Source organism: Notamacropus eugenii, chromosome 1, assembly GCF_028372415.1.
Source record: "Notamacropus eugenii isolate mMacEug1 chromosome 1, mMacEug1.pri_v2, whole genome shotgun sequence".
Taxonomy (NCBI): domain Eukaryota; kingdom Metazoa; phylum Chordata; class Mammalia; order Diprotodontia; family Macropodidae; genus Notamacropus; species Notamacropus eugenii.
The window spans coordinates 178258652-178275741 of record NC_092872.1 but is presented as its reverse complement, the minus strand read 5'-3'; the positions used below and the strand labels follow the sequence as shown (position 1 = coordinate 178275741).

At 41.4% G+C, this 17090-nt stretch overlaps 1 protein-coding gene across 6 annotated transcripts; it reads right to left on the bottom strand.

The window, feature by feature from the left end:
• Positions 1–4251: 4251 nt before the first annotated feature.
• WDR73 (WD repeat domain 73) lies at positions 4252–15959 on the bottom strand. 6 transcript variants are annotated; one of them, XR_011969404.1, is made up of 11 exons: positions 15810–15959; positions 15289–15356; positions 14922–15007; positions 12809–12897; positions 11517–11581; positions 10649–10813; positions 9716–10084; positions 8154–8504; positions 6635–6740; positions 4652–4739; positions 4252–4457 (listed from the first exon to the last, which is right to left on the bottom strand). XR_011969404.1 is itself a non-coding variant. In XM_072619963.1 (10 exons), the coding sequence occupies exons 1-10, from the start codon at positions 15848–15850 to the stop codon at positions 4405–4407; spliced, it is 1152 nt and encodes a 383-aa protein (XP_072476064.1). In that variant the 5' UTR covers positions 15851–15959; the 3' UTR covers positions 4252–4404. The 6 variants fall into 6 exon arrangements, 2 of the variants coding, with proteins under 2 accessions (XP_072476064.1, XP_072476067.1); XR_011969406.1 differs by having other exon boundaries at positions 8161–8504; XR_011969407.1 differs by having other exon boundaries at positions 5882–6740; positions 8377–8504.
• Positions 15960–17090: the final 1131 nt, after the last annotated feature.

Sequence of the window (17090 nt, the reverse complement as noted above, 5' to 3'; positions counted from 1 at the left end):
GCTGTATTTGCCATGCATAATCTTGCTTCAGTCCTTCATATACCCTAGCAGTAACCCTAGGGTCATTTATATTATGTGCATATTTGATACTATGGAGGAAGTAGTAAGGGTAAAGGGGAGTAAAAGGGAGGGGGGCCTGAAAGAAGGAAGGGAAGACTGTGGGAGATGTTGGTCAAAAATTAAAACTCTATTGTAAAGGGGAAGGGAGAACTAAAAGCACAAATGGTAGAAAAGAGGATGGAGGGAAAGACAGATAATCATAACTATGAATGTGAATGGGATGAACTGTCCCATAAAACGGAGACAGACAGAATGGATTAAGAACCATAATCCAACAATATGTTGTTTACAAGAAACACATTTGAAAGGGGGAGGGGGGGATACACACAGGGTAAAAGTAAAAAGTTGGAGCAGAATATATTGTGCTTCAGCTGATATGAGAAAAGCAGGGGTGGCAACCCTAATCTCAAAGTAAAAGTAGAAATAGATCTAATCAAGAGAGGTAAGGAAGGAAACTATATCCTGCTAAAAGGCACCATAAACAATGAAGCAATATCATTACTAAACATATATGCTCCAAGGGGTATAACACCCAGATTCTTAGAAGTTAAGGGAGTTACAGGAAGAAATAAACAGTGAAACTATACTAGTGGGGGACCTCAACCTCCCCCTCTCTGAACTTGATAAATCTAACCTTAAAATAAATAAGACAGAAGTTAAGGAGGTGAATAAAACTCTGGATAGGGTAGATATGATAGATCTCTGGAGAAAATGGAATGGGATAGAAAGGAATATACCTTTTTCTCAGCGGTACATGGCACATATACGAAAATTGACCATGTACTAGGGCATAAACACCTCACAATCCAGTGTAGAAAGGCAGAGCCAGTCAATGCATCCTTCTCAGATCACAATGCAATAAAAATTACATGTAATAAAAGGCCATGGAAAGATAGACCAAAAATTAATTGGAAACTAAATACTCTAATCCCAAAGAAGGAGTGGGTTAAAGAAGAAGTCATAGAAACAATCAACAACTTCATTCAAGAGAATGACAATGAGACAACATACCAAATCTTATGGGACACTGCAAAAGCAGTTTTTAGGGGAAGTTTTATATCTTTGAATGCCTACATAAATAAAACAGAGAAAGAGGAGATCAATGACCTGGCCATGCAGCTGAAAAAGCTAGAAAAAGAACAAACTGAAAATCCCCAAGTAAATACCAAATTAGAAATACTGAAAACCAAGAGAGATTAATAAAATTGAAATTAAGAAAACTATTGAATTAATAAATAAAACCAATAGTTGGTTTTATGAAAAAACTAATAAAATTGATAAACCTTTGGTCAATTTGATTAAAAAAAAGAAAGAAAACCAAATTACCAATATCAAAAATGAAACGGGTGAACTCACCTCCAATAAGAAGGAAATTAAGACAATAATTAGAAATTACTTTGCCCAACTTTATGCCCACAAATTTGAAAATCTAAATGAGATGGATGATTATTTTAAAAGATATAAATTGCCCAGATTAACAGAAGAGGAATTTGAATACTTAAATAACCCCATCTCAGAAAAGGAAATTAAACAAGCCATCCATGAACTCCCTAGGAAAAAATCTCCAGGGCCAGATGGATTTACAAGTGAATTCTATCAAACATTTTAAGAACAGTTAATTCCAATACTATACAGACTATCTGAGAAAATTGGGGAAGGAGTCCTCCCAAATTCTTTTAATGATACAAATATGGTTCTGATAACTAAACCAGGAAGAGCCAAAACAGAGAAAGAAAATTATAGACCAATTTCTCTAGTGAATATTGATGCAAAAATTTTAAATAAGATATTACCAAAAAGAATACATAACATCACCAGAATAATACATTGTGATCAGGTAGGATGTATACCAGGAATGCAGGGCTGGTTCAATATTAGGAAAACTATTAGCATAATTGATCATATCAACAACAAAACTAACAAACCACATGATTATCTCAATAGATGCAGAAAAAGCTTCTGACAAAATACAACACCCATTCCTATTGAAAACACTGAAAAGCATAGGAATAAATGGAACTTTCCACAAAATAATAAGCAGTATCTACCTAAAACCATGAGTAAGCATTAGATGCATTTCCAATAAGATCAGGGGTGAAACAAGGATGTCCATTATCATCACTGTTATTCAATATGGTATTAGAAATGCTAGCTGTAGCAATAAGAGAAGAAATTGAAGGTATCAGAATAGGCAAAGAAACTAAGTTATCATTCTCTGCAGATGATATGATGATATATTTAGAGAATCCCAGAAAATCAAGCAAAAAACTACTAGGCAAAATTGCAGGTTACAAAATAAACCCAGATAAATCACCTGCATTTCTCTATATTACTAACAAAGCCCAACAGCAAGAGATAGAAAGAGAAATCCCATTTAAAGCTAGGGTAGATACTACAAAATATCTAGAAGTCTACCTGTCAAACAAACCCAGGGACTATATGAACATAATTACAAAACACTTTTCACACAAAGTCAGATCTAAGTAAGTGGAAAAAAACATCAGTTGCTCATCAGTAGGCCAAGCTAATATAATAAAAATGGCAATTCTACCTAAATTAATTTACTTACTTATTCAGTGCCATACCAATCAAACTACCAGATAATTATTTTCTATAGCTAGAAAAAAATATCAAAATTCATCTGAATAAACAAAAGGTCCAGAATACCAAGGGAACTAAAGAAAAGAAATGCTACCAGACCTCAAATTGTATTATAAAGCAATCATCAAAACCACTTGGTACTAGCTAACAAACAGAGGGGTAGACCAGTGGAATAAATTAGGTACTCAAAAGACACAGTTAGTCAATGAATATAGCTATCTACTATTTGAATAAACCCAAGGACCCCCAGCTTCTGGGATAAGACCTCATCGTTTGACAAAAATTGCTGGGAAAACTGGATAACATTGTGGCGGAAATGGCACACCAATGCCTGACACTGTACTTGTATAAGAATAAAGTCCAAATGGATACATGGTCTAGGTGTAAAGACTGACAAACAAATTAGGGGAGCAAGCAATAGTGTATTTGTCAGATTTATGGAGAAATTTATGACCAAACAAGAGATAGAGAACATTATGAAGTGCAAAATGGATAATTTTGATTACATTAAATTGAAAAGTTTCTGCACAAACAAACCTAATGCAACCAAGATTAGGAGAGAAGCAGAAAACTGGGAAAGAATTTTTGCAACCAGTATCTGTGATAAAGGCCTCATTTATAAAATAGGTAGAGAGCTGAGTCAAATGTACAAGGATACAAGTCATTCCCCAATTCATAAATGATCAAAGGATATAAACAGGGAGTTTTCAGAAGAAATTAAAGCTATCTATAATCATATGAAAAAATGCTCTAAAAATCACTACTGATTAAAGATGCATATCAAAACAACTCTGAGGTACCACATCACACCTATCAAACTGGCTAACAGGACAAAACAGGAAGATGATAAATATTGGAGATGTGGGAGAACTGGAAGACTAATTCATTGTTGCTGGAGCTGTGAGCTGATCCAACCATTCTGGAGAGCAATTTGGAGCTATGCCCAAAGGGCTACAAAAATGTGCCAGCAATATCACTTCTGGAATTCTATCGCAGAGATCATAGAAATGAAAAAGGGTCCCACATGTACGAAAATATTTATGGTAGCTCTCTTTGTGGCCAAACTGGAAATCAAGGGGATGCCCATTAATTGGGGAATGGTTGAACAAGTTGTGGTATATGAATGTAATGGAATACTACCGTGCTATGAGAAACGAATACGAAGACTTCAGAGAAGCCTGGAAAGACTTATATGAACTGATGCTGACTGAAAGGAGCAGAACCAGGAGAACTTTGCACACAGTAAGAACCACAGGGTAGGAGAAATTTTTCTGGTAGAAAAATTGAAATACATGGACTTAAAAAATTTCCAATGGATTTCAGACAAAACGCCTTCCACATCTAGAGAAAGAATTATGGAACTGGATCGCAGAACAGACCGTTTACTTTTGTATTACACTTTGTTTTGTTTTATGGTTTCTCCCATTCATTTTAATTCTTCTATGCAACACGCATTTAATAGGAATGTACATATAGAACCTATCTATATAAGACTGTACACCATCTCAGGGAGGAAGTGGGGAGGGAGGGGGGAATGATGGGGAGCGAATAGAAAAAAAAATCTAAGATGTGGAAGTGATGATCAAACACTGAAAACAAGTAAAATAATTTAATTAAAAACATTTTCCAAAGGACTTGAGGCAAAACGTCTTCCACATCCAGAGAAAGAACTATGGAATTGGATCGCAGATAGAAGCAGACCATTTTCTTTTGTATTATGTTTTGTTTTATGGTTTCTCCCATTCATTTTACTTCTTCTATGCAATATGTATTTAATAGGAATGTAAATGTAGAACCTAAAAAAGAAAAAATATTCTGAGTTCCAAATTCTTTTCCCCTTCCTTCCAACATGGTAAACAGTTTGGTATGGTAAACAGTTTGGTATAAGTTATACATGTGCAAATCATACAAAAGATACTTCCGTTTGGAGGCCACCCCCCCCCCAAAAAAATAGAGACCAGTATTTCCCAGGGAGGTTAGAATTCTTTACCATTCACATTGAAGGCCACAGGCAGAAAGGAAGAGACACCATCAAAAAGTAATTGAGTGTCTAGCAATACAGCAACTTTAGTTGTGACCTATAAGGAATAAACAGTCATATAGGAAATTCTGCAGAGAAAGTAACAAGAACTTGAGATAAAAGGAATTGCCAAAATAAAGGGGAAAATCCTTAGCCCAGAAAGTAAGTTTTTTCTCTGCTGAACAATTATGTTTGACATACTCACACTGAATTGTAAAAGGTTTAAGACTAATTAGAACTGTGCAGTATGTCATTATTTCCCTAAAAGTTTTTTCCTTGGTATTTTTTTGGGGAGGTAGGTTTTCCTTACAGATTATTCCCATTAGAAGTCATCTAGAACAAAAACCAAGATGAGGGGAAGCTTAGGAGAGTGAAATAAATGCACATTACCAAGTTTAGCCTTCAAGGCTAGGTAATTAAGCAATCTGAATTACTCAAAAAACAAAAATCTTTCAGGACTACTTATAAATTCACAAATACTTTAAGAATCTGAAAATGGGGGCAGTTAGGTGGTGCAGTGGCTAGAGCACTGGCCTTAGGCCAAAAAAACCTGAATTCAAATCCAACTTCAGACACTTGGCACTTACTAGCTGTGTGACAAGCTGCCTAACACTGACTGCCTTGGGGAAAAAAAAACAGAAAAAAGAACTGAAAATGAAATTTCTAGAGGAAGATCTTTGTAAGATCTAATTTGGATTCTTTCAGGTTTACAATAGGGACAGGGACAACTAATCAGATTACAAAAGTGAATACATCATAAAGAAGAAGTATAAGTTCTAACTGAACTTTTAACACCTGACTCAAGGTAAAAATAAAAAGAAACATCATCATCACATATGACACCATGGACTCATTATATGATATGTTAAAAATAGGACTGAACATCCAAACAAAATATTCACAAGTCAGAGAGTTAATCTATGCTACCAAAGATCTAGCTCTCCTACACTACCATATCATTTGAAGAAGATGTGAATCTTGGGGATCACTTGGACAACTGTGTGTTAACATTGTGGACAAACTATTACTAGGAGGGTGATAGACAACAATAACCCCAGCTCAATACCTTTCTGAGCATAGATATTCAATCCACCAGCTTAGTCAGGATAACACAGCAAACCTTAGTCAATTTCTGGACACTAATAATTACAATCCCCCCTTATAGCAGGCAATACAAGCAATTCCACAGGGGAAACTCACCAAAGGGAGAACTGGCCTCTTTGTTGCTCTCTGCAGTCTATTTCTCCCAAAGGTCATTGTGGAAAAATACACATGTAAGTGAAAAAGCAATGTGCCAAATTTGTGTCCATGCAGAGCAAGGCCTCACAGAGTTCCCACAAACCTGGACATCCAAGATCACTAGGAACATTATATTCACCATAATGCGGCAGGTTTTTCTCCTAAAGTTTATTCTTACATATCACGGAAGGTCATGATGTTGCAGATTCAATTACTGCCACATCAGTGGCTCAGGCCCACTTTGCTGGTTTATTAATCATCAAAACCACGCTAGATCACATTTTACAAAGCAACAAAGATGGAGTTGAGCTACATCCACTGGTATGGGCCTACAGAATGAACTAGATGCCTTCCGGTGCACTGCCAAAAAAAATATCCAGGCATGGAATCTATTCCCAATGCCAGCCTTCTAAACCTGGCTGGGTTAAACCAACTTGAACACGGATTATATACACAACTTCCTGCAATTGCAATAGGTGTGGCTTCTACCCATGGAAGCACACTTATTGGAGTCAACCAGGGTGAGAGATATCAAGGTCTCAGGGAGTTAGCACATGAAACAGAGCAAGCGCTGGCGACGCTGAGAAATGCTAGAAGTTAAACATGTCAAGCTTGCAAAGGAAGATGAAGAAGTCATCTCAGAGTTCCTCCAGCAAAAAAATGAGATCAACATACATCAGCAAAGGGAGACTTCCAAAGCTAGACAAAACTTACTTGAAAAACTTAAAGTGCAACTGGCCCCCAAGCCCACAGGAGAACAAGAAGAGTCCATCATTAGTTCAACAAAGAACTAAGTTACTGGAGGAAACCATGACTCACCCTAGAACAGAATTACAATTAATCAGACCTGCAAGCTTTAAAACATCAACCTCTCTGGTGACACCATCCAGGTCACCGTCCACCAATCTTCAGACATTCAAATCTTTATTCCAGAAAAGTTTCTCCACCCCCCCAATAGCTGGAAATGAAGATGAAGGAAGCCTTACTTAGATAAGTATTTTAAAGATAAGCCCCTCCAGCTGGCAGGCATTACCAGAAGAATGAATACCTCCAAATGTGAGACAGACACCCAATCCCACTGCTGACACTGAAGATTGTGGAGGTGTCCAATCACCTGAAGTACCTCCTGAACCCAAAGGCCTACACACCTCTCAGCAACAGCATCTTCAAAGACCCCCTACCCTTGCAGGACCAATGAGCCAAGCTCTATTTAAGTTGGAATCCACAACAAAATTCCCAAACTATGTAGAAGCTTTATGCCACTACAATGAAACTGGCATTGTTTTTTTCCAAATACAATGATTTCAGATGCATTTTGAAAGGAGGTCTACTCAGCCAAGGATGGTGCCCTGGCAGGACATGTGCCATGGAAGGTCCCCAAAACATTTGATTAAGGAAAAAAAAAATTAAATTTCCTTCACACAGAAACTTTGCCCACGTTAAAAAAAGAATCTCAGAATAACTACAATTAGGAAAACAGAAAGACACATTGTAGACATAAGCTTCAGTTACTTACTAACAATGATTTGTATGCAAAAATGTCACGCAAGTTATGATCAAGAGCAAGTAAAACTGGAGATAGGCTGGTCACATATGAAAAATAAGAAAGAACTGAACAGTGCCATTTGGATGGCATATTGGTAATTCCTGAAATATAAAAAGGAAGGCCTTCAACATCTTAGATCCTCTGTACTAGGGAAAATATGGCCAAGAATCATAACGAATAAAAGGCCAAGACAGGTATGATCAATGGCAGGAGTACCCATACCAATGAAACCACAGAGTTTTTAAAGTAACAAAAGTAATGTGACAAGAGCAGCTTATTACAGAGAGCACCACCCAAGCAAATAACAGAGGGGTAAAATGATAAGTACCTGACCTAGGCAGGTAATCCTTGCAAACCACAGGAGGGGCAAATGGTGAAGAGAGGGTATTGTAGGGTGGTACCTACCAGGTGCTTGGGGGAAGGAGAGAAAAATGGTGACACCTCATCTGGATGAGACTACTACTTTTCCAGATCCACTACCATATTATAATCCTCCTAGTGTAGACCCTTGACATACAAGGATTTACATTCCAGCAGGCTATTCCTCTTGCTTAGATCAAAGGACAGGTGGGTTTTGAGCCTCTAGCTTCTGAGCTGTGCCATGTAAACCACTGTTCTTTGACTTAATTTCAAGAAAAATAAACCAAATCCCTCATAGCTGCCAAAGAGGATCTTAGAAATACTTGCCCCTTACATGTAGAGATGAGGTTTATAGGCCTTCCATTTCAATCTTTACAACACAAGAAGTGAGCTCACACCAGTAACATAGGAATATCTAGGCCTGTTCCTTCCTTTGACTGGATCAACAGGAGCTACAAGGATCTACCCAATCCCACACATGCAAAGATGCATCAACTGCTGCAGACAACAATGTCCTTGGTTTGCTGGGGTGCCAGGAATGTGTGGTTACCAGTGAAAGCACATCCTTCTCATTCCCATCTATGAAAAGATGTCCTTTATGAACAAAGAGTGGTTCCACATGGCTTCCATTTTTCTCCCAGGACGTGGTATCATAGATCTGGACAGTTCCATCAAAACCTAATGAACACAGAAAAGATTTAATAAACAAACTAGGTAAAACAATATTAGGCTTTCTTCAAAATTTTTCATGACATAAAGCTAGCCACAAGGTGCTGAATTTAAAAATGAAAGATTTCCTAAAACGTATGTTATGTTATCTTCTTCCCTAAATCAAGGTTGTCAGTAACCTTACCAAGTACATCAAAGCTGTCTGAAAACTCTGTTTCACCTGTTATCCCAAGAAAAGACCAGGGCTGGAAAGGACATGGAATACAACCTCCTCCTCTTACACAGAAGAGGACTAAGGCCCAAACGTTCACTGATTGGCCTGAAGTTATCCACTAAGATGGTGGCAGGACCAGGCCTAAAATCAGGTCTCTTGACTCCTTATTCAGTGTTCCTTCCACTACATCAAGCTGCCCCTTATGACTAAAGCATGGACCACAAGAAAGCAGAAAGTGAAAAACTACAATGATGGTCCAATAAATATCCAATAAATCCATCTTCAGGGCATCTATGTCTTTAAGACTGGGTTATTTTAAAACTGAAAAAGCTGCTGACAACATCCATGACTTAGAACATTAAGTACAGCAGAGAATATACTGAACTAGGAGTCAAGATTTCTGTTGGTCTCTATTCTCTAGCAGTTAGGAAAAATAAGGACCCTTATAAAAAAAAACAAAAACAAAAAAATCCTAGAGTCTAAAGAGAAAAGACATGAACCTAGCTCCCCAGAGATTATAACAATCCTCATACCCGACTCATATACATACGCATACAGGGAGTTCCAAAAGTCTTAGTACAATTTGAAGCTATTAAGTCTTGAGAGCTTAAAAGTCTTACTAGTTTAAGACCACAACAAGGCTTCCGGAGCAGAAAGGAACACGGACACACGCAGGCACTAGATCATCTCCAGTACCTAGTTGACCTAGAATCCCAGAGATCACAAAGCTAAGGACAATCCTCCTGCCACTCCCATGTTCCCTAGTCCCTTTGTAGGCTGGCTATTTCTTTAAAAAAAAAAATGGTTAGTTGTGGAAGTGATTGTAGAACACTGAAAACAAATAAAATAATTTAAAAAAAAAGAAAAAAATGGCTAGTTGGTGAGTTATTTGGAGAGCTCTTGGTAGGTAAATTTTAATTCTCAGGGGCAAACTGAGTGTGAAACCAGAAGCTAAGGAATCACCTAAAAAGTAAAACTAAAACAGATAATGGAGCCTCTGAGGTACCTGAAATGGCTAAGCAGCCATCAAGAGAAGGAGCCCAGGTTACTCTCAGCAACTCCCAGTCTGGGCTGGGCATAGAAACTGGGCACTGCACTGATGTCACCGGATGGTCAAGGTCCCTTAGGTCTGTGAGCTGAAGCTGCCCATTTGATGACAGACTGGCAATGGTAGGGCCTGGTCCCTGCCCCCTGGTTTGAAATGCAGCACACCACCACTCTCCCCCAGGTCCAGGGCTCGAGGCAGTCCTCTTTGAGTCATTCAGCTTCTGGCGGATGTCCACAAGTCCCAGGCGTCCCGAGGCACAGCAGAAAGCAAATGTATCTGCATCCAATACCTGCAAACTGCTTATGTCTTCTTCACTGTCATTCTCACCTGGAAGGCCAAAATGAGAAGGAAACTCAGTGCATACGCTATCGAATGGAAGCAAGTCACATGCCCATCTCAACTGTGACACTCATGAGCTGGGAAGATAAAGACAGAATCTCCTTTCTAATGCCCTACAAAACACAAACCTAGTGTTTAGAATAAGAAGGGGGCCTCAGTACTAGTCACTCATAAAAAGGATACCCCGGCAGCAGGCACACTTTCTCTGGCAAGAATGAATCAAAAAGTCTTTTGGGGGCAAAGTGGAAGGAAAGTAGCAAGATCACAGACTTAAAACTGGAAGGGACTTTAGTTAATTTTACAGATTAAAGCCCAGGGAGTTTAAGTAAGTGACTTGCCCAAAACGGGGAGTAAGAAACAGAGAATTCTTTCCTCTGTACTACATTGTATTTCACTCTATAATTGGACAAGCACGAAGGACATCAGTTTCATGAAGTGTTTTGAGCCGTATGAAGGAGAGATGCCATAGAAAGATAAGGATTAATAAATTAAATAAGGGACTGGTAGCTCTATCTGGGAGACAGATGCAGGGTGAAAGTATCATTTTAGTACCTGACATGTAGAGAGTCTTCTGGGACTCCAGCTCAGTAACGTGAAGATCATTGACCCTGGCCCCATGGAGGACTCTGGGGACCTTAGAGACGAGGACTGCAAGCTTGGGCCAGACACTACTTTTTGCCCCATGGATAGCAATGGTACTTACTGCTTTAATCACGTCTAGAGGAAGAAAAACAAAATATCAACAAAGATTACTATACTGGAATACTTCCACATTTAACATGCTAAAGAAAGTAGGAGACGAATTTTTAACAGAAATGCTTTAGATAAAAACAAAGGAAGGTAAGGAAGGTCTTGACAGTGATGATAAATAATGGAACAGACTGCCAAGGAAGGGTATGCTAGCTGTCTCCTTCTCCAGACAGAGCATGTATACACCTACTTGGTGATCTGAATTGAATCCTAGCAACAAAATAGAAAAGGGGTTGAAATACAACAGCTAGAATGACAGGCACTGAAACTGATGGTAGCAAGGAAGATTGAGCAGTATCCAAATCATCAATAACAGAAATATAAATTAAATCAACTCTGAAGTTTCACTTCACACCATCAAATTAGTAAAGGAGAAAACTATGGAAATCATCCATGTTGGGAAGACAGGAAGTGTGGCATAGTAAAAACAAAACAAACCAAATAACAACAAAAATCTGGATTCCTGCCCTGGCTCTACTGCTTGTTATGTGACTGGGGCAACTCACCATCTCTAAGCCTCAGTTTCCTTATCCATTAAATGGAAATAGTATCTGTACTACATATTCCATACAGATGTTTAAGATGCTTTGTAAAAGTATAAAATGTTTTATCAATGTGACCACTTATTTTCCATGATCTTCTCTGAAAAAGATGTTCTGAAATCACTTACCACTATCTTCTGCAACCTGCCACACCTGTAGAGAACTGTCGGGTGGGCCACTTGTTACCAGCAACCTGTGCAAAGCAAGTAGAGATATTACGCCAGGCTATATACCCTGCTCCTTCCTTCTTATTTGACTTCTTGACCCATATAATCCAGGTTTCCTCCTCATGCATTTCTTACAATCTCTAAATCTTAAGACAGTAGACATTGTTTTTCAGTTGTGTTTGACTCTTCATGACCTCATCTGGGGTTTTCTTGGCAAGGGTATTGGAGTGGTTTTCCATTTCCTTCTCCAGCTCCTTTTATAGACAAGGAAACTAAAGGCAACAGGGTTAAGGGAGCTGGCTAGGGTCACACAGCTAGTAAATGTCTGAGGCCAGATTTGAACTCAGGAAGATGAGTCTTCCTGACCTCAAGCTCAGCACTCTATCCACTGTGCCACCTAGCTGCCCCAAGACATTAACGATCAGTTAATTCAATTCCTTTGTGGAAAGGTAAAGAAACTTTAGTACAGGGTTAAAGTGACCTGTCTAGGGTCCCACAGTCAGTCAGGGCCAGTGTTGGGACCAGAAGCATAATCTCCAGGCCACTGCTCTTTCCATCATATTAGCTTCTCTAAAAAAGTAAAAACCCATATGCACAATAAAATCACCAAAGTGGAATTTGAACATGATCAAGAAAATCTCTTAATCTACAAAATAAGCTGGTCAGATAAACCTTGCTATAAATGTTTTCTTAATCCTTGTCTCCAATAGCCTACCATGGCTCTCTTTTCTGCTCCTTAGGTCCATCTTTTGTAGTCTTTCATTCCCTTCTGTCCTGCGTTCATTCTCTAAGGCACATCCAAATTCTATTAAATCAATGAAAAAAAGGATGTGTGTGTCTGTGTGTGTGTCTATGTGTGTGAGGGCAACCTTTGTTGTTGTTTTGACTAAGGCTCTAGTTTTTATCAATGGTCCTGGTTTTCTACTGTTCTGGGGGTGCATAGGGAAAGGAGTAACAAAAGAGAGAGGGGAGGTACACAGACATCCCATCATTTCTTCAAGCTCTACTCTGACAAGAATCATGCTGTTACCCCCTGTCCCTTCCCTTCTTTGGGTACAGAGGTGGGGAATTATAAGCTCTGAATGTTGTATATGTTGTCAAAAGTGCCAGGTGGTTTTGCTTAACTGGCTTTTTGTTTTGTTTTGTTTGTTTCAAGGATAGGGTCATATCTAGAAATGACTGATATAAAAAACCAAAATGAACCAATAAACCACTTTTAAAAGAATTATCAGGGGCACAGAGCTGATTTATACCTGGTCTCTGGAATATGCTTCAGGTTGTAGACAGGCTTGTCTGAAAATCCCCCATGTTTCATCCTGAAATCTCTTTCGGGACATAAGCCCTAAAACACAAATAAAAAGTCAATTAACTACTCCCTAACTTTTGGATGCTCCTTACAGATGAGTTCCATGACATCAATAAGTTCACACAAATAAGGAGAAGGTGCATATCTGGAGAAAGATTACTGCTACTTTACTACCTGCCTTTTCCCCAAGATGTCATACCAGAAGTTTCTGCAAACCCTTATGTATCAGATTAAGACACTCAATAAAAAGTTAGAAGTGGGGAGGGTTATGGCTAGAAGGTGGTCAGTATAATAGATAAAGACAGCTAGAGGAGTTAAGGGTCAGGGAACCCAGGGGGGCAAGGCCTGATTTTGTGACCTCATCACACATTGAGAAATAGAACCCAGCTCAGGATTTCAGAAGTCAAAGAGAGCTAAGAGAGTTGCCCAGGTGAGAGTAAATAGCTAATTAGTACAAAAACTTTCTCCAAGGTCTCAAGTACACAGTAATTTGTACTGCTTGCCTCCATTGTCCTCGAAAAAGAACACATCAAGAGAGTTCTTTGTTTCACATCCAACTAAATCTTTTCCCTAGCCCTTTCTGCTACAGTATGAACGTTATATTCCAAATCCCTCTCTTGATAGCCATGAAGAATTAGTGAGCTACTTGCTGTTATCACAGAAAAATGGTACTTATAGGCAAGCTATAACCAGCTCTACCTTATCCATATCAACATAAAAGCTCACAACCCAACCTAGGCTGGAAGATTTGGGGACGATCCATAATGTGATCTGTTACTTGGGAATCAATCAATAGAAACTGAAAAGTACAGTCTCTGACCTCAAAGAACTCACATTCTAATGTGGGACCCAACGTGCAAACAAGTATGTACATACAAGATCTATCTATCTGTCTGTCTATAGAGAAAGAGATAGGGAAACAGATAGTGGAGACAGACAGAGAGAGATGGGAGAAGAGAGATGTAATTTCAGAGGGAATACATTAACACTGAGTGGGAAGGAGAAGGGACAAAGGAGTAATAAGAAAGAAAATCTTGCAAAAGAAGATGGGGTTTAAGCTGAATCATGAAGGAACCCCAAAATTGGAAATAGAGAGGGGGAACATTCCAGGCATAGGGGACAGGTAGTAAAAAGGCACAGAACCAGGGGATGGAGAGTCACATATAAGAAATAGCAGTATGGTCACTGTCATTGGATCACAGAATGTATGGATGAGACTAATCATTTCAGAGTGTTGCTGCTGCTTGTTCCAGTTGTCTAGAATTAGAGTTGCCTTCCCTATTACTGAAAAGGTAAAATATACACTCATCAGTACTATCCTTGAGTCCCTAACTCTGTATTTCCCAAAGTTAGAGGGAAAGCAACTGGTTAACTGGATAAAAACACAGTTATACCCCATTCTCCCCACAAGGTGGGTTCTTCCAAGATGGGAACAAGAGATATGTGAGAATGCAATGAGGAAGAAAATCTGGGTCTGCAGGTCCAGTTAGGAAGGATTTCATTATTAGGCCTAGACTGGGATGATGAATGGACATCTAGGACAGGATAGATGGAATCTGGGAATAGATATGCCCCAGGACTTCAGATACACTTAATGACCATCCCTACTCACATCCATATTCATTTCCTGCCTCCTTGCTCCAATTTTCACCCTAGAGCCTTTGGCTCCTAAGTAGAGAGAGAACCTTATCTCTAGGCTGGACCCAACCCTGACTCTCCAATATCTTCATGCTTTATGACCCTTCTTTCCCACCTTCCCACCTTCTACTTCAAGCTCTTGTAAAGACTTTCAATTAATTCCCTATAGCTCCATTCATCATCCTTTCAATTTCCCAGACCAAAATATCTCTCCCCTATATTAAGTGTTGTCTTCCCCAATTAGAATGTAAGCTACTTAACAGCAGAGACTCATCAAGCTTTTTATATTAGCATTTAGCAGAGTGCCCAGGACACACAATAAATCACTTAATAAAGACTTTTTCATTCATTCAGGCCCTAAAGGCTGCCTTCTACTTCTACAATCATTTGGAGATGAAGGAGCAGTTTGACTTCCAACATACCTGGTTTTCAGCACAGAGTTTGGGGGGTAAAAGAAGATGCAGCACTTCATTTCTTTTCTGACTTTCACAGCCCGCAACATAGACTCCTAGAAGGAACAAAGAATGTCAGCAAACATATCTTTTAGACCAAAGTTAAACACAGAAACAACCTCCACACCCTAAAACTTCTGAGCAGGGGCAGCCACTGCATCCTAACGTTACCCAGCAAGAAACACAGCAGCCAGAAAACACCACTGTCATAAAAGCGTGGCATGAAACTGCTTCTGGGACGTGCCAACGACCTGGGAACCGGGTCTGCAGAGCCTCTGTCCCAGCTGGCAACAGCACCCACCGGGTTCTTTGGGAGGGTCCCTGGGGGTAGGATCACCTTGGTTATCAGTCCACTCCAGGACTCGGGTGGGGCCCGGCAGCTCAAACGCATGGAGATCTCGGTACCTACGTGGAAACAAACAGAGCACGAGGCCGTCGGGCGAGCTGGGCGCGCTCACGCGCCGCCTGCCCTCTCTCAGCTCCGGGCCCAACAAGGCCCTCTGGGCCGCTTGGGGGGCGCTTACGAACCTCCCGTATGAATAAGCACGAACCACGGGGTTTCCGGGGTCACTGTGCGCTTTGCGCCCTCGCGCCGTCGCTAACCTCCCGTCACCAGCGCCCACGTTCCATTTCAGGGCCACCGGGCAGATGGGGAGGTGGAGACTGGGAGCGGTGACTGGGGGAGGGGTCGGATCACGGACGCGAGGCCGGGGCTGCCGGGCCTGTCGGCGCACGCGGAGGGAAGGCGGCCGGAGTCCGCCCGCTCCCGCCGGACTCCCCTGGGGCCTCTCGGCCGGCCCCCGGACGCCGCGGGCCTACCCTCCCGCCCCGCTCCGCCCGCTGCCCGGCCCGGCTTACAAGCGCAGAGAGTCCACGAGCCAGTCTGCAGCCTCCTCCATGCCGCCAGCAGCCTCCGCCAGCTCCCGGCACGCACACGGGCACGCACACGGGCACGCCGCTGGCGCAGGGGAGACGTCAGGGCGTGGGCGGGGCCTCCCTCGGCCCCGGGCCCCGCGCCCCAGGGCGTGGTGAACGGGAGCGACGCCCACGTGGGAAGAGGAGGCGAGGTCCGGGAGGCCAATGGGTGTGGCCTCCAGGGGGCCCTCCCCCGGAGGGGGAGGAGAGGGGGCGAGCCCGGCCCTCATTGGACCGCCAAGTCTGAGCATTTAGAGCATTTAGAGGTCACCTAGTGGTGCAACGCCATCTCCACTGAGGTCACAGATTTGGAAGGTGGCAGAGCCTTTGGCGCTCTTGGTTCCACATTTAGGGTTGGATCGCTTTGCCTCTGTTCTAAGACTCATAAAATCTTGGAATGTTAGAGGGACTTCAGAGTTCACCTGGTCCAACCCTCTTATTTTGCAGGTGGGGAAACTGAGGCTCAGGGAGGAGGAATATATGTGTCTCTGTGTGTGTGTGTGCGCGCGCGCACACAGTCAGTGAGGGGAAATGACTTGCTCACCTTCACACAATTTGAGGCAAAGTTAGGATGAAAAGTCTAGCCCATCGACTCCCACTGGGGCATTCCTTCTTTGCTGTCCAGTCACGTCCAACTCTTTATGACCCTGTGGAGCCACTGTCCATGGAGTTCTCTTGGCAAAGACACTGGAGAGGTTTGCCCTTTCATTTTCCAATTTTATGCTGACACTAGGTGCCAGGAGACCAGAGGACCAAAACTCTTCCTCTCCTGCCCTAGGGATGTTCCTTCTCCTATACCACAATCTTTACTTTTCTGAGGACCTATCTGTCTATGCAGACCAAGCCTGATGGCTGAGGGAAGAGTGTACTGGCCACTAAGGTCCTACAAGGGTAGGATGGAGTGTATTGGAGCATAGCAAGGTGCTTGGTACAGAGCTGACTGACTGACACCTCCCTTCATTCCTCATCATGACCACTCTGGTTGCCATGGAGCCCATAGGGCACAAGAGAGCAGCATTCTTCCACAGAGAATGTCCTAGCTGGGGAGGGTCAAAGACAGTTTCCCAACAAGCCATAGTTGTGAGGATGAAGAAGTAGGAAGTCAGTTTGTCTTTAAAAAGCCATGGCCTCATTCGGAGCCGACCTTTTCTTATCTCACACCCTCTCTTCCTCACCCCGTTGGTGAGATTCTCACAGGAATGGCTAGAAGGAGAGGCCCACACA

What these genes read in the sequence shown, in the direction of transcription:
- WDR73 (XM_072619963.1), bottom strand. Translation starts at nt 15,850, where the DNA reads ATGGAGGAGGCTGCAGACTGGCTCGTGGACTCTCTGCGCTT. An exon ending in AAGCATATTCCAGAGACCAG is followed by an intron (nt 11,582 to 12,808) that starts GTATAAATCAGC and finishes TGCTTTGCACAG; the next exon opens with GTTGCTGGTAACAAGTGGCC. An exon ending in AGAAGGATGTGCTTTCACTG is followed by an intron (nt 4,740 to 8,376) that starts GTAACCACACAT and finishes TATTCCTTATAG; the next exon opens with GTCACAACTAAAGTTGCTGT.